Source organism: Aspergillus caelatus (genome assembly GCF_009193585.1).
Source record: "Aspergillus caelatus strain CBS 763.97 unplaced genomic scaffold BDV27scaffold_2, whole genome shotgun sequence".
Lineage (NCBI taxonomy): Eukaryota > Fungi > Ascomycota > Eurotiomycetes > Eurotiales > Aspergillaceae > Aspergillus > Aspergillus caelatus.
In genome coordinates this window covers 36205-53252 of record NW_022475265.1, presented here as the reverse complement: position 1 = coordinate 53252, position 17048 = coordinate 36205, and the positions used below count along the sequence as shown (strand labels likewise).

The following is a 17048-nucleotide window of genomic DNA, read 5'->3' as shown; positions in this document are numbered from 1 at the left end:
TGGAACAGTCTTTTGAGCACATCGACCACATTTAGGCAATGCGTGGTCACATTTGGTTTTCAATTTCCGACACGCTTCGCATGAACGTCGACTACCATTACGACGAAATAAGCTTTGCGAAGTGGAGTCCATAAAAGGGGTTTATACATATAAATTATACTGTATAAGAAGGCAAAAAAATTATGCTTGACCTTGTTCCATGTTGGTTGGTATAGTAAGGAATGAATAGCAGTTGGGCGGAAGAATCAGACTGGCGGAAGTCCGGCCGGTGGGTCCCGGACTAAAATTGCCTAATCCGGAATTGCATTTCAATACTCATGCTCCGGGCGGACATCGAAAACCTCCACTCCGCTTGTAGGCTTTGAAAAACGTGTGGTCTCCTTGAACGTGGTATATAACTATGCTACTCATAGCAAATCCAGGTTGGGGCATTCTAATCAATGTCCCTGGTTCGTTGTTTTCTTATTTTTTACCCTTAGGTTAGTAAGCCATTCCAACTGTTGACTAAGTAAATATATCGCCATGGAAGAAAGCATATCGATAAACTTTGACTAACTATATGATCATAAAAGTTCTTTACAGGGACCTACCTGCCTTTTCATGCGATGAATGAATACTCTCATCAAAATGCTCCCGGGAAATGGGAAGACCGAGATCTTGAGCAAGCACAACCCGAACACGAGAAGGAGGAGCCAGAGGCGGCATCGAAACTTGTACAATACCAGATCCCAACGATCCATTTGCAAGATGGTGTACTGACAAGTTCAGGTCAAATGGGAAGGACCTGACGATCCAGATGATCCAAAAAACTGGAAGACGAGCAAGAAATGGATGGCAGTGATTACCGTGTCGTGTTTTACATTCATATCCCCAGCCTCATCCTCCATGGTAGCACCTGCCCTCGGTACCATGGCGAAGGATTTTCACGTAACCGACGAGATCGAATCTCAACTTATGTTATCAGTCTTCGTCCTTGCATATGCTGTCGGGCCACTTTTCCTTGGCCCTCTCTCAGAGATTTACGGGAGAGTGCCTGTCCTCCAGCTGGCTAACCTGGTGTACCTTGTATTCAACGTCGTAGGGGGAGTAGCAAAGTCCAAAGGCGAGATGATCGCCTTCCGGTTCCTTGCAGGACTTGGGGGCAGTGCTCCTCTAGCTGTAAGTTATTCTTCTTCCCCATACAAAGACATGGCAAATTGACTCTCGATCGTTACTTAGATCGGAGGTGGCGTATTGAGCGATCTCTTTACATCAGATGAACGTGGAAGGGCCATCGCTATCTACAGTCTTGCACCTCTTCTTGGCCCAGCCATAGGACCCATAGCAGGTGGATTCATAACAGAGAATACCTCTTGGAGTTGGATTTTCTACGCCACGTCAATTGCAGACGGCGTGATTCAGCTTGTCGGCCTCTTTTTCCTTCGCGAGACTTACACCCCCGTGCTACTCAAGCGCAAAGCAAAAAAGCTTCGCAAGGAAACCGGGGACCCCGGCTACCAAACAGAGGCCGAGATGTTCAACAACCAAACAGTCCTCCAAATTCTAGGTGCCTCACTTGTGCGCCCCTTCAAACTACTAACCACGCAACCGATCGTCCAATTCATTGCCGTCTACATGGCCTTCATGTACGGTCTAATGTATCTCGTGATGTCCACATTCCCAACTCTCTGGACAGGCCCCTACAACGAGAGCATCGGAATTGGGTCCTTAAACTATATCGCCCTAGGTCTGGGCTACTGGGGCGGCTCCCAAATCTGCGCCATGCTAAACGACCGCATTTACCGCAGACTCAAGAAGAAAAATGGGCAGGGGAAGCCCGAATTCCGGATTCCTCTTCTCGTGGTCGCTGTTTTCTTCACACCCATCGGACTGTTCATATACGGCTGGACAGCTCAGGCACACACACACTGGATTGGTCCGGATATTGGCGCTTGCATCTTTTCCATTGGTATCATCACTGCTTTTCAATGTATGCAGACCTACATCGTCGATGCTTACACGAGGTATGCGGCCAGTGCGTTGGCTGCGGCAGCTTGTTTACGTTCGCTCGCTGGTTTCGGGTTTCCGCTTTTTGCGCCGTATATGTATCAAGCACTGGATTATGGTTGGGGGAATAGTCTTTTGGCGTTTGTTTCCATTGGGCTTGGTGTGCCGGCTCCTATCTTCCTGTGGTTATATGGTGAGAAGCTGAGGAAGATGAGTACGTATGCTGCTGGCTGATTGTGGCGTGCTGTAGCACACCTGGACGTTGACAGGCCGGCGAGGTACGTGGATGACATGATGAGAGCTCATAGCGAAAAGCTAAATGCATAGAGGAGATAGACATACATAGACACATACATAGAAATATATAATATTACCTTACGTCTCAACCAGGTCCTCATTGGAGTCCTGAGTACGGAGGGGGTAATCGAGTAGAATGATGATTGACAATGTAGGACTAATTTAATCACGACTTGATTTAATGCATGGCTGACATGGTTATGGATGAACAGTCAATACTAACTACTAGCTATGCATATACAATAAGCTGGAAGAAAATGACTGATCGTAATAGGATATATCATAACATATCGAGCAGACTGTTCCCATACGGAGAGTCCGCCCGCTCAATATTTAGTGATCGCTACAAACCAGGGAAATATATACAATGAATCACAGTGCCTTATTTACAGTAGCAAATCGTTGACCGGAATCACTTACATGCCGTAAAGCGAGGATGAGACCACATCATGCAAGGTTCATAACCTTCTTCAAAGCTTTCAACGAAATAGGTTTGACCATGTAGTCATTTACGCCGGCGGCCATCGCCTCTTGCAGGGTCTCTGCTGAGCCCAACCCGGTGACGGCCATGATGCGTGACGGCGTAAGGTTTCGTTCCTTCTCATACCGTCGAATATGGCTTGTCGATTGAATACCATCCATTACGGGCATTGATATATCTAGGTTTGTCAGCCAGGACCGTTCGTAGCACAGGAATGATGACATACCCATAAGAACATAATCATACCGTCGACGAGTATCTTTGTATTTATTGAGTGCGATTAATCCGTCTGAGGCAGTCTCATAGCTGCAGCCTAATTTGCGGAGAAAGGTAGACAGGATCTATCGAGCGAACAGTCAGTAAACGAACAATGGTCGTTATATACATGGTATCCAAGGCAGCTCACCTTCAGATTGATGTCATTATCATCGACGACGAGACAATGTATCGCATCGGTGTTCTGAGGGGTCTGGGGAGGAGGACGCAGTGGTAGTGCTACTCCCACATCTTGTGGAGCGTTAGGGCTGGCTGGTAATATAGGCTCCGACGAGGAACGCTTTGATATAACTGGCTCCTCAGAAGTGAGAGGGGGAGGACCGGGATTTCCTAATGATTTCAAGTAGAGTTCCTGAGTCCTTTGAAGGACGTCTTGGAACTTTGCTGGCCCGAATGGCTGCGATACCCGGATCGCGTTCGGTGGTAGGTCATTTAGGCGAGGTCTTGTACCACTAAGAATGATGAAAAAGTGGATTCCGGTTCTCTCAGAAAGTTCACGCGGTGATTGACCGTTGCATGTTGCCTTAGCGAACTCCTCCTCTTCGATAATAGCCACATCACCGCGAGCATTTTCTATGGACTCCGCTATCGATAAACTCCAACCCGATTGCGCCATCAGCACAGGCGCCAATGAGCTCCGAATGGCGAGCTTTCTCTTGGCTTCGGCAGGCAAGATTCCAGTGGGGGTATCCTTTATGTCTGGATATCCTTCGAATCCAACCAGACAGGCCTTCACCGGAGCGCTCGACGTGGAAGTTGAAGAGGGATAATCACTGACAAATCGTCGAACAGGGATGTAGATGTCCACCTGTGTACCAACTCCAACCTCACTTCGAACATTGACATGCCCGTCCATGGTGTCAACTAACTGGCGTACGATGCTAAAGCCTAGTCCTAGACCTTCCGACAGGGTATTCTCTTGTGCGAATGGGGAAAAGAGCTTGTTTCTGAGAAACACCCTATCAATGCCTTTACCTGTGTCTGTCACACAGAGATGAGCATAAATTGATTCGGGGTCAGACTGCTTCACGACTTTCGAAAGAGAGACCTCTACGAACCCAGCACTGGTGAATTTCAACGAGTTGCCAAGGAGGTTCATAACAATTCGTTTCCAAGCCCCCGCCAGGGATTGCACTTTCCACGCGTGTCGTTCCTCAATGCGAACAACAACCGTGGTTTCGCCGGGGGGGCCGTTGTTCATGGGAGTGGCTAAAGGGTCCCCAAAAGGCTCAGTCGCCTTAGGTGCCCACTGGCCAACATATTGAACCCTTGTGACCTCCTCGATCAAATGAGCCAAATCAAACGTCGTCGCCAGACTGCCGTCGGAGGCTTGGGTGCGGTTCTCTCGTGCGGCGTCCTCTATAGTTAGATTGTTGATCTTGGAAAAGTCTAGCCTGCGGGAACAATAAGCAAGTTGAAGAGAGGTGTTGGAAGAGATAAATATAATCACACTCACAAATGATTCAATGTATCAAACAAGGCCAAGCCACATGTTTTTAACATGTTCATCCAGTGAACCTGGGTCGGTTGAAGAGCGGTCCCTTCGAGCACTTCCGCGCTAGCTAGGATACCATGCAGTGGCGAGCGGAGCTCATGGCTAACTGATGAGATAAAATCGGATTTTGACTGTTGCGTAGTGGACCAATCGATCCGAGCCAATTCGGAGATAATGGAATCTCCGAGTACTCTCAAGTACGGTAAGTCGTAAACTCCCAACGCACGGTCGCTACCGCGAGACCACACCAAGGTGCCGGCGACCCACCGTGATTGCCTCCAGCACCATAGGGGTGACCAAAGAACACTGTACGCATCCGGAAGGTGGTTCTGGAGCTGTCGGACAATGTCACGCAGGGATTTGGAGTTCTCCTCCGCGCTGACATCCCGTCGTATTCCTCCTACAAATTCACATTCGCTCTCATCCATCCGTTCATAGAGGTTAAAGAACTGACCCTTGGGGAAAGCCGCAATCAACTGGCTGAGAAGTCTCTCAGTGATTGATAAAATGTCGGAACCAGTGGGTGACGGTGTCTTTTGAGCCCAGCCAAGCACTTCACATGGCTTTTCCGCGATTTTGGATAGCGCTCCCACCCCCGGTAGATCAAGAGGACTAGGGAGAGGGTCGGCAAGGAATTCTGGATTTGCTGTGGTGGGGAGCGGTTCCCAACTTCGAGTCTCGTCATCCGATAGCACCCTAACTCCTTTGTTAGTCATGGATCTAGTGTGGCATACAATAAATACACTAACACGCCCGAGTTACATCGACTCGCATCAAGGAAGAGTACTCCATCTAGGTCCAGTGAGTCCCGCAGGGAGACACTGGCTCGAGTAAAGACATGAGAGATTTGGTCCGCATTTCTGAAGCAGCGTTTCACCGACACAGTGGGCGGTTCGTTGCGTTCTGAGGCAGCCTCCCGGAGGCTAATAGTGTCCTCTGCTGGTGTTGGTGCTGCGGACTGCGATGAGTTGTAAAGGAAGGATGACGTCTTGGTTTGTTCGGACGTCACACCCGAAAACAACGACGACAACTCAACCTCGGATGCAGTCGACCCGCTCATAATCGGACCCTCCGTTTTTCCAAAGCCCCCAGCACCCGTGGTGGGGAGGCTCAGTGACGACTGATCGCGAGAAGAGTTGAGTGTGTTGAGCGTTGACTGTCTGCTGATAGGGAGAGGCACCTCGGCCGGGTCGAACTCCCCATGGTCCTTGACGAAATTCGTGAGTCCTTTAATGAGTTTCTCAGCGCGGTGATGATCAATGGAGATGCGGACTTTGTCAAGATGCAACGCTACCGCATCTGCAATCTCTTTCAGGGCGTCCACCTCTTCTTCCGCAAAGTGCCCTCGTGGTTTGTTGTCAACGACACAGAAGGACCCCAACACGACACCGGATGGGCTAAGGAGTGGCACCTCGGCGTAGAAGCGGAAGTAGGGCCACCCTACTACATATGGGCGATCTTTGAAAAAGTCCTCTTGGGTAAAGTCATGGACAATGAAACGGGAGCTGTTGGCGATCATATTCGGCGTCTCGACCGCCTTGGACATATCCTGGCCGGTGAACAGGGAGATGGTATGCGGACACACCCCCCAGGCCAGATCGATCGTTCGCACACCAAGGTAGATTGCATCATCTGGGAGATGTCGATCCTTGTCACGTAGCGAGATGGAGCCCGTAGCCTCTGCGATAATATGTTGATTCCCATCGTCGATGATGGAGATAAAGGCTCGATTGCATCCGAAGCGCAACACGGCCAATTGGCTCAGGGCGGTAAGGGTGATATCTGAGGACAAACGAGGTGAATCCTTGTCGGCATCTTCTCCTGCTGTTGTCTGTTCCCCTTTGTCGGGCTGCGACAGAGAGGGGATGCGATCGAGGGTGCAGTAATACCTGTGTTACCGACGACGGAAATGATCAGCGGATCAACACCCGACAGAATAACTATGGCCCAGTCCTATATTCGTTCCTTGTCGTTACTCACCTGGATAACTCTCTGATCCTTTCACGTTCGGCATCCGTGGGGGGAGGCCGCGGAAAGGAAGCTGCCATCCTCACATATCTTCCAAGCGGAGTGTGTTGTTGTGATTGTGGAGGAAAGAAAGAGAAAGCCCGGGAAAAGAAGTTGAAACTCTTGGGAAACCTGACTGCCTGAGGCCGGAGTGTAGGGTCCTGAGGTGTAGTCCAGGTTTTCCCATGGCCTGATTGGTTAGCTTTGGGTCTAGACTCGTCTGGAAACATGGAAACAAGAAAAACGTGCCGGGCTGGAAAGCCACCCAATCACCTGACATACGTTGCTCTCGCTTGCGGGTTCGATGACGTCGATTCTCCCGCGATTTATACTGTTACTCCCCCACATCGCCCCTACAAAACGGTTGCCACTTCGGCCGAAACACGACTTATTATACACTCGGTTCCTGGCTAATGCTATGCTAAGTGTTGATCAAACAATTAGTGACCTCTACTATAACTAATTGTGTCTAGGATCCTTCTATAGCCAAGTCGCAGTAATGATTCCGCTTTAAATCACGTGATTTGTGGGTGCCTGAAGGAAATGAAGGTGTATCTCTTCCTCACTGTTGATATTTCCGTACGACTCAACCTTAGTTTTATATGGTTCTAAAATAACTCTGTATACTTACCTGAGTTCATGGGGTGAAACTATGGTAAGAGACATTCCGTGAAGACTGGAGTCATTGATCGCTTCATTGTCTCCAACTCTAGAAAATATATAGTTATATAGACCCCTCCATGGCAGGACCATATTTGCGCGATGAATGTCCGCCACTTTGCGGATAGTTTTCTTTTGCTCAATGATAGATGCATCCCGTACTAGTTCTGGTTAACTTCCTTCAATGAGACTTGTGAACAAAACCATAATTCCAAATAATGAACAAAGATGCCGCGGAAGAAGACCTTAAAGAGTGCTCTTATCAACACTAATACCTGTGATATGAACTTGGAGACATACGACATTTTATTTTTCTCTCGAGTCTACGCTTATGACTTGGAAAGTTCCATCGCGACCCCAGTAACAACGTCTATTGTTTTACAAGGTTTCATAGTCCTTTACCTTGGTGGATGTTATAACAATAGTAACGCCCCTCCTTAATCGGATTTTTCAGCCATGTAGAGCCAATATACGTCGTGGAAGTGCCTTAGCGTATGGAGAGTTGCACTATCCACGAAGAAGGAGATTGCACACAGAGTCCATTTATGATGTATAAGTATCCCATCGAACGCCTTCTGAGTCGATCACACAACGCCTCGATATCTTTCCATATAACCCTCAAGAATTCGACACCACTACGAAGGACCTAGCCTTATAACCTTTTTACCAACCCGGTTAACCAGACTCCAAAATCAACACTATGGTACTGATCTATATCACCGTTCGCTTCAACCCCTATTACAAGAACTGGGATACACGGTTGAGGTCCATACACAGCCACGTTAAGCATGGGCTTTTCCGAATGTCGTGGCATGAGCTTCGCGACCTCCCGCATGATACTCTATGCAGGGGGGTCTCTATAGATAATTCCTGGATAGGTTGCAATCTTGGAGATACCCAGCTGCATGAGGTTGTTAGATGTCAGGCGTTGGTGGAAATTTCTGCAGAATATTATGGAGAAAGTGCTGAGCAGTGCATTTTGAGGACTATGAATGAGAATCTGTATACTGGAAATAGGGCTCTGGGCCGAGGTCGATATAATGAGGAGAGATAGTGACTCTAAACATATGGTTCAGCGGTTTCTAATCCGTTAAAATGGTATGTCTAGATGAACTGTTGCCCATCTTAATGAATATCAATACATGATAAATCAAGACAACCTATACTTATAATAACTCCGGACACATAAATTAGCACTAATCACAGGAAAGCAAACATAAACAGGTGAGTTGATTAAAGTTTCCTCTGGGATGTTGGTAGATGACAATTGTTTTGAATGAACTAAGACATTATTTTGGCTCCAAAGAGTACGTAAGTGCACTATATTCCAACATTTCGTATTATCACCGCGACACTTCCAGCTTATAGGGAGTAGCGACCTTTCCTCTGAAGGTTCGGCTTTCAGGATACGGACCATATAAGCGCTTGAGTAGGCTTTATATGTCGCTTCAATAGCTTCCCATCTGAACCGAGTCATTGCTCAGACCGACCTTTTTGATGAGAGGTAGCTTGGTTGATGAGTTCGCTGGCTTCTTCAGAACCATCACTATCTGGCTCCAAACGCTCTAAGCACCGCTTGAGAGAATGCGTGATACAACCTTTGATGCAAGGTAGCCTATTATGTCGGGCAAGTTGCGGCGGAGATGGAGAATGTCTCCGGAATAACTCTATGAAATATCACAAAATCGTATAGACGGGATTAGTAAAGTGCTGTCTTCACACTAAACGGTCATGGATGGGTCTGCCTTTAGTCACAAGCTTCATTTTGCGGACTGGCTTCCCAGAAGATGGTAATAGGCTGGATTCTCGGCGTTGACGATGATTGTTTATTCGAAGTTGGAGGGACTCTTCATGGAACGTTCTACCCTCAGTCTTGTGCGCAATGGCCTTCGGGATGGCGCAATATGTAGTTGATGTTGGAGAGCCTAGTGTTCAAGATCTGCACATGCCTTGGCAGCCGGTCCACCCTATCTCTGTGACCGTATTGGCATATGATAATTTAGGCCAAGTCCTCATAGTTCTATACTATGATGGCGAACACTTTTGGAGGGCAGTTAGTATAAGATGACTGACAATATCCATAGATGAGTGAACATCTTGCAGCCTCTTCATTAATTCAATACATGATTGAATGTCTCTCATAGTCACCCCTTGTTTCACGGGGGAAGAGGTCTGCACTTCCGCCAGGTGGATTATCATCGCAATCAGAATAGTTGTAGAACAAATAATCGGGAGCGAATGTAGTACATTCATCTGATCCAATTCGGTGGCAATCTCGGTGATCTGTGTAGCAGCATGTTGCATGCGGGAGCTTGACGATTGGAATATTCGAGACTGATACAGAACGCAAACCACTCCGTGGTAGACCATGTGCAAGACGTTGCGGTGGAGGGTAACTATAGCGCTTTCATTGCTGCCGATCCCAAACACTGTTGGTGGACGCTGACATATGGGTGGCAAGCAATACTCCCAGTCTGCCAATGCCTTCTGAGACATCCAAATACTGGTGAGATAATCTGAGTGGTGTTTGTTCTGAGTATCTGGTGTTTTGGCGGTAGTCTCGGAAGATAATTCCGCTGAGTTGCACCTGGCCTGAACATTTAACACTCTCCTGATGCATAAAGATAACTGAGCCTGGGAAACACAGATATCGGCCAGGTACCTTTGAACCTCTCGACGCCGAATAAAAGTGCACCCGGGAAGCAAGAGTTGGCTCTCCATGGGTATGTGTCCAAAGTCAAAGTCATCTTCAGTTAGCATGGAAAGGTTGAAATCGACACTTCTAATTAGCGGCAAGCATCTTAGTCTGAGCGCGATAAAGGAGTCCGCCATGTAACATGTCCAAGCGATTCTTCTGTGAAGCTTTTGATTGTGGTGTCCAGCATAACCGCTGGGAAGGTTTCGAAAAAGCCCCATTATTAATGCCAGTGAAATGGCAACCTCAATCCAGTATCGACTATCTTTACCGTCTGCGGCTTTGGCACGGTATGTCATGAGAAGTAGAGCTTGAAGATTGGCAAGTGGATCGGGTTCGTAATGCGACTGGTATAGAAGCTATGATGTGGTTAGCTCAGACAAAGCCTTGTGGACTACGTTGAGAGTCACAAACATGTGCTTTTTGGAAGAACGCTTCATGAGCCTCCTCTCGGCTCGAGTAGCCAGCCTTTTGAAGGTGGTCAAGGTTGACAAAGGCAGTTGCTGAGAACATGATTGTTTGGAATAGAAGCAAGCTAATCTGGCCTTGGCCACCTTCTTTGTTGCTCACAATGTTGATAAAAGTCTGCCAATTTATGATCGGCATACTTGGCAACACACACTCAAAGAATGTCTGTAACAGGGCTTGTTGAAGCGGAAAGCTGGGCAGGGTCAACGCCCCTTGAAGTAGAAGATGTTCATATTTCTCATCACCTATCGTCGTACAGATTGGCTTCACAAATCCTGGTAAATAGCTTGCCGAGCATTCCTCTGGCGAAGACGATAATGTCCGAGGAGTCAAATCGATGAACACGTTCCTGGAATCCTCTTCTAGATAATCGAGTAGTATCTCCATTGTCGACGGCCGAAGTTTGAGCGATTGAAAGGGCGGATACAGCAGCTTATGAGCTGAAGTATTTGTAGCAGGTCCTGAAACTGAGAGATACTTAATAGTCTCACTTTATATCCGCAAACCCATTGAGGGTAGATGGATTGCCACCATATTTATTCCGTCTAAAGCTGTGTGAGCGATATGGTTGACTTGTTTGAGGAATATACTGCAAAAAAAGTTTACGGAAATATAGCGATCACTACTCCGTCCATCCTAGACATTCCCCGTTGTCAGGCAGGGGTATTGATTTGTCAACACGGACAGATAAAACAGCCGATAGTTCCTCGGAGTCGCTGGTGGAGCTCCCCCGTATCTACTCCGTTTCCGAGGACGTGCAATGTGGAGGATAAAGTCCGGGGGAATTCCAAGGGTGCGATCACTGTGGTTAGCTTTGAAAGCTAATTTCGATTACAGAGCCTGCTCGGCTGCGTCGAGAATTTAGATTACAAAGTGGACACAGCCTTTCAAGATTAACTCCCAATTTCGCGCCAAGGTTTGTAAGACACGACGGAACCGCGGGTTTTAGAAGCTAGAGCAGATGCAGGAGGGATTTAGCACTATCGGTGCTTTAAGATTATAACTTTCCAGGAATTACTATATAGTCTGCCAATAAACCCTATCTGAAGATACTCGTTGCAGTCCATGGATAGGCTAATGGTAAGTTCCTGTATTCGCAGCCCGCGGGTACCGAGGTAAGGGTTTCCTTGTTCGGACTAACCCGAAACTAAGTTTGGTATTGCTTGCGAAGAATAGTAATTGAATTCCTCTGTAAACGGTTAGCGTATCCATAGATAAACTCGATTATCCTTTTTCGGCGTAGCCTCAGAAATCCCGTCTGGTTCCAGCCAAGGCCTGTTCGAATTTGGTATAGTGAGTATCGCAGCAGCACTAACTTAACATCACAAAAAGTCTTTTCAAACTTGAGCAGCTGCCTCTTTGTGTTGGCCTAGGAAGAGAAGCTGAGCTTAGCATTTCCCTAGGTCTAGTTGAAGCTTTTACTATGTGGTTGGAGACTAGTACATTGTCGAGAACTCTAATAAATCCTCTGGTATAGTAGGATAGCATAAGATAGGCGTGAGATCGGCGTTTTCAAAAAGTATACGAACAACAAAGCGAGATGAAAATTTTGGGAATAATGTAAGGATCAGGTGTTCGAGGCATGACCTTGACACATTATGGTTGTTTTGGTCCAGTGGTATTGAGATAACTCATAACCTGGTCTGCAAGGGGCGATCATGGTAAAGCTTGTGAATCCCCTCAATTGTCAGCAATGACTCCTGTTCGACACGACGAACTAGTTCTTCACACGTGGGAATGTCCTGAATCAATCCGACAGCTTGACCGACCATCCATACCTGGAATTTCAAATTGTAAGTTCCGATTGGTTTAATAATGGACTGGATGGTCCAATAACTCACCCCATGATTAATATCTCCATCCAAAAACACCTGCCGACCACGCTGACCATTAACAAATGGCGCAACTTCAGAGAATTCGCCTGACGACGATTCTTTCTCAATTCTGAGAACAGCCTCAGTGACAGTGTTCGCAAAGTAACGACTGGTATTCCTCCATCGCCGCATAACTAAGGTAGTATCGGTTTCCTGTGCATGGACAATGGCCTCCTTAATTTTCTGATGGATAGGAGCTTCGACCGTGCACAAAAACCGAGTACCCATATTTATACCCTCTGCCCCAAGCGCCAGAGCGGCAGCCAGTCCCCGCCCCTCCGCAAACCCACCTGAGGCAATAAATGGCACCTTCAGCTCTTGGCGAGCGCGACCAAGGAGGATAAAGTTTGTCAAATCATGCTCGCCGACGTGGCCGGCACATTCGAAGCCATCGATGGAAAGAAAATCCACACCCAATTTAATGGCTGACTTGGCTTGTCTAATCGTAGTACATTTGTGTAGGATGATTATGTTTGCCTTCTTGAGTTGTGCAATAATAGGCCCTGGATTGTGACCTGCTGTTTCCACGATTTTCACACCTTCTTCTGTAATGACGCGTGCGTAGGCAGCGTAATCTGGTGGATTGAGAGAGGGAAGTAGGGTAAGATTTACCCCGAACGGCTTGTTGGTCATGGACTGGCATTTTCTAATTTCTTTTCGTAAATCATCAGGGGTACTTTGTGTTAGTGCACTGAGCTGGATTAAGCATAGCCCAAGGAACCGTTAGAATATGGATCAATATGAGGAAAGGTATTCAGAAGTAAGTAGCACATACTATACCCAATCCACCAGCGTTGCTGACAGCAGAAGCGAGCTCCGCATAAGCAACCAATTGCATGCCCCCTTGAATGATTGGGACTGAGGAATGGTGAGCAATCTTTTTGATGGACAGGGGAGGATAGATTACCTGCAATCCCCAACTTCCGGGTCAACGCGGTGTTGAAAGACATCTCGACACAAGATAGATTTTCTTTAATAGGCACAGTAGCGACGCCGTTTCAGATAGATTAACAAATGCTCTGGTATAGAGCAAGTGGGAGATTGTTCGAAATAGTGAGACACTTCGTAATAGTGAAACACCTGTTTGAAATCTGGGAGGGAGCAAGTTAAATGTCCAGCTACTATCTACACTATCCTGCAATCTTTGCTGTACCTATACATACTTATTAGGCCTACACTGGGGTTAGCCGCGGCTCCACACAAATCTCTATCTTAATAACGTGGGTACAATCTAGAGCCACGAAGTTGTTTTCCTGAAAGTCTCATTCTGTAGATTCGATATGTTTTCTTCCAGAACAGGGATATTTCGCGCCGGAAATAACGTTGCGTCAATTCGGTGCCCACCACGGGAAAAAAAAAAAAAGAAACTCCATGGACTTTTATTCTCTTGGCTAATAGGTATACTGGTGGGCGAGCTCTCGCATAGGAACGGACTCGTGTGAGCCGGCTTTGAAATCAGAAGAGTCGAGAATGTCGGTATTAACCTTTCGCCACTGCAAGGTGTTGGTATCTATGCAATGAAATATCCTGTATAACCAGATGAATTACTAGCCTCCTAAGGTGTAGTGCATGGTAGGATTACCGTAAATTAACATTTTTCAGAATTGGACCTTTTACGAATGCTTTTAGTGCTATGGCACGTTAAACTTCAAATCAGGATAAGGTTGATGTAAAGTAAAAGATCACTTCGTAAATTGGAATGACATAGGATAAAGGCTTTCAGATTGGCCTTTGCCCCCCCCGCCCGCAATAAGATTTATCGAACTCAGATCATGTACATGGAGAGCTGATTGACAGAGTAAAATCCACCACGGCATAAGGTTTCCCGTGAACAGACTAGTGCTCAACATTGACAAGTAAGCCTACTATATTAAAATTGAGGCCGGAGTTGCGCAGGATGGGAGTCATTGTCCCCAGATTTGCTTATGTTTCTACTCAGTCCGGAGTAAATGAAGTCCATTTCCACTTGCCTCGGTCTCTTAAAGTTTCCGTATAACTAAGTTCATACTAACCAATTAGACTTTAGCGGCTAGATAAGCTCTGACAGATGGTTCAACCACCTTTACCTCGGTCGATAAGGTTTTTAGAGGGATGTATGATTTCTACCACGTTTCCGATTGGTAGCTTCACCTCGGGTATCTAAGCGCCAGAGATTATAAGCATTACTTTGGAGACCCACTCCCTCAATAGGGGGCATACGTGTCTGAGTTAACCCGTGTGGTCGAGGTTCAATCCAGGATAAATAAAAAGACGCAGGCAACAGCGTAAGGTATGTAATATGCCTTACCACAAAGGTTAGCGACAAAACTAGGCTCAGGCTTATGGGCTAAGACAATACGTGCTCACAGACCATCATTACTTTCAGTTGAGGAGCGGTAAATGGAGGGATCTAGCTAGAGAAAGAGGACTGTCTCAGGAGTTTCACAATGCTAGGCAGATCTTACATTACGGAGCTACGAGAGTTTGAATAGTACATGGGTAATCCGGATACTAGCGAAGCTGGATTCTTTCAAAGGCTAGGCAGCGCCATGACAAAGTAGGGGCCATCCTTGCATATCCATGATGCCTTATCCCCTCTCGTCCCTGTTGTGTCGATAGAACAGAATGTAGTAAATAATGCTGACCACGACAACACCGGCCGCAACCAATGCCGACCAATTCATAGATGACAGAGTCACGTGAAGAAACAGTGGAAATGACGCCCAAGTGATCGTCCACATACACCAGATAATTGCGATTACAGACAACGGACGACCCCACTTCCCCAGGTTAAGCCAGCGCTGTGGATTAAGGAAGTCGTTGCCCCGCCACACACGAAAGGTGAATACGATAATCCAAGAAAGCCACAGCACAGACTTGCCCCTCCTAGCACTGCGTTTAGAGCAGTAGTTGACCCAAGTTGTATGGCTCCAATTACGATAGTCAAAGCAGTGCCTAAGATCAGAGCGTTGACAGGGATGCTCTGGGATGTTTTTTCGGTGAAATTAGAAAATGGGAAACCGTTAGTCCGTGAGAAGGACCAATACAACCGACTCCAGCTTACCAAGGCTGCCCAGCAGCCGATTAGTGAAGCTCACCACGATCAAGGCGCCCGCAATCGCCGTAAGCGCTCTAGATGCGTAACCATCGGACAACAGCTGGATCAATGGTTGGCCCCCTACCGGAGAGAGCATAGCCTGCGGATTGACGATACAAAAGAGGTATATTATCATTGTTGGAATGGCCACCAAATAGTTCAACAGTGCTGACCCAACCATTACCCGAGGCATATCGCGAGTGGGCAGTTTAAGTTCCTCTGCCATATGTGTTGTTGCGTCGCAGGTACCTAAGCCGGCCAGCCCGGGCATCACGTTTAGGAAGAAAACCACCGCAGTTGAACCCCAGCCTGAATCGTTAGCAATATTCACAAATACAGCAGCTGCACTTTGCTTGGGGTTGGCGCGGACTAGTAGTGCGATAAGGATGAAAAGTGCAGAGCCGTTAACGAAGACCAACGAGGCGGATAGAGACCAGTCCATGATCTTACGGCATTTGGGAAGATTCACTACCAGAGCATTCACGCAAACACCCACATAAACCAAGAAGTGATGCCAAGGCTCTGAATGAGAAGCGTGTTGAGGTATCGACGCCTCTACAACTGCCATAACCAATTCAGAAGTATAGAGGACGGTAGTGGTGTATATGAGAAGCCAGGCACCGTTGGTCAGCCAACCGAGAATGTAGCTCGCAAGACGGCTGTACTTCTGTGGCCCCAGCCGCATTACCCAATATGCTTGGCCTAGGTTAATTCATATCAGCACCAAGGACTTTGGCTATGTAACAACATCTGATCTGGACAAACCTAGTGGATGTGGCATGGAGGAAGCAATCTCTGCCGCAGCCAGACATAGGACGAGCTGTCCCAGTCCAGTAAACAGAAAGCCATAAAAGAAGAAGGGCGGCCCACCTAGCCCGATGGTCAAGGCAAGAAAGGAGCCGATAGAGATTGGGGCGGCGGTGATAGTAAAATTCATATCCAGTGCGCCGAGAAAACTAAATGGAGCGTCTTGGTTGACTATTTGAACAGAGTTCTCCTCCGGCGTTGTAATCAAATGCTTTGATTTGTATTCTATGTTCACGACAGCACGGCCGCGGTAAGGAGAATGATCAAGAGCTGATGATGGCTCCATGATGGACAGAAATGGTGATAAATATCAAGTCACGGGTAATCAAAAGGTGGAAGTTTGAGAAGATGGCAGAAACTGGCTGGAGGAATGGCTTTGATTTAGGAATAGGCCTCGGTTATACCTACACTGCTCGCTGAGTGTTAAAGGATAATGCAATAGAGAGAGATGTCTTTCATGGGTCCAAGGGGGCCGAATCTTGGGGTAGATGATTGATTCCTGTTACATCGCCCATGATTTACTTTCTCACTATTGGTAGGAGATAGGGCCAGTATGTTTGTTAGCCACGTCGATATCGCGCTGTCTGCACCACCCCGCAAAGGACCCAGACCTTTTACATTTCCAGACCTACCCTAGAAACTCTATGTTTGTCTTATGATACTCTTGGTACAGTATCTCTGTAGCTCTTGGTATTCATTTCCCCAGGCTCCTGGCTAGGGATTGAAACTTTCACACAGTTCGACAAGCATTTCAATCCGATTCATTCTATCCAACGTATACTCAATCAGGTCATTAATATAAAGCTAGCATGAGGAATATGGATTAAGCCAGATGGGCTAGTTTTGCAAATGTCCAGTATTTCTCAGGAATATGAAAACCTTATAAAATTACAAAAGATACAGTCTTAGTCTCTCGGTTAACAATG

At 47.0% G+C, this 17048-nt stretch overlaps 5 protein-coding genes across 5 annotated transcripts; 1 reads left to right on the top strand and 4 right to left on the bottom strand.

Annotated features, from left to right (window-relative positions):
* Positions 1–605: 605 nt before the first annotated feature.
* BDV27DRAFT_151845 (MFS transporter) lies at positions 606–2220 on the top strand (the record flags this gene model as incomplete). The annotated part of the gene is made up of 3 exons (XM_032071433.1): positions 606–713; positions 769–1158; positions 1219–2220. The coding sequence occupies 3 exons, from the start codon at positions 606–608 to the stop codon at positions 2218–2220; spliced, it is 1500 nt and encodes a 499-aa protein (XP_031933666.1).
* A 354-nt stretch (positions 2221–2574) lies between these two features.
* BDV27DRAFT_119243 (hybrid sensor histidine kinase/response regulator) lies at positions 2575–6613 on the bottom strand. Its single transcript, XM_032064819.1, has 6 exons — positions 6516–6613; positions 5285–6424; positions 4497–5231; positions 3171–4434; positions 2991–3105; positions 2575–2942 (listed from the first exon to the last, which is right to left on the bottom strand). Exons 1-6 carry the CDS (start codon positions 6581–6583, stop codon positions 2731–2733), a joined length of 3534 nt encoding a protein of 1177 aa, XP_031933665.1. The 5' UTR covers positions 6584–6613; the 3' UTR covers positions 2575–2730.
* A 2488-nt stretch (positions 6614–9101) lies between these two features.
* Positions 9102–10752, bottom strand: BDV27DRAFT_167486 (fungal specific transcription factor domain-containing protein; the record flags this gene model as incomplete). The annotated part of the gene is made up of 2 exons (XM_032074499.1): positions 9102–10256; positions 10312–10752. 2 exons carry the CDS (start codon positions 10750–10752, stop codon positions 9228–9230), a joined length of 1470 nt encoding a protein of 489 aa, XP_031933664.1. The 3' UTR covers positions 9102–9227.
* A 1163-nt stretch (positions 10753–11915) lies between these two features.
* Positions 11916–13189, bottom strand: BDV27DRAFT_167483 (NAD(P)H-dependent flavin oxidoreductase; the record flags this gene model as incomplete). The annotated part of the gene is made up of 4 exons (XM_032074498.1): positions 11916–12143; positions 12207–12935; positions 13015–13097; positions 13147–13189. 4 exons carry the CDS (start codon positions 13187–13189, stop codon positions 11997–11999), a joined length of 1002 nt encoding a protein of 333 aa, XP_031933663.1. The 3' UTR covers positions 11916–11996.
* A 1617-nt stretch (positions 13190–14806) lies between these two features.
* BDV27DRAFT_140200 (uncharacterized protein) lies at positions 14807–16408 on the bottom strand (the record flags this gene model as incomplete). The annotated part of the gene is made up of 6 exons (XM_032069608.1): positions 14807–15019; positions 15053–15199; positions 15260–15534; positions 15565–15868; positions 15952–15974; positions 16081–16408. The coding sequence occupies 6 exons, from the start codon at positions 16406–16408 to the stop codon at positions 14807–14809; spliced, it is 1290 nt and encodes a 429-aa protein (XP_031933662.1).
* Between the last annotated feature and the right edge of the window lie 640 nt (positions 16409–17048).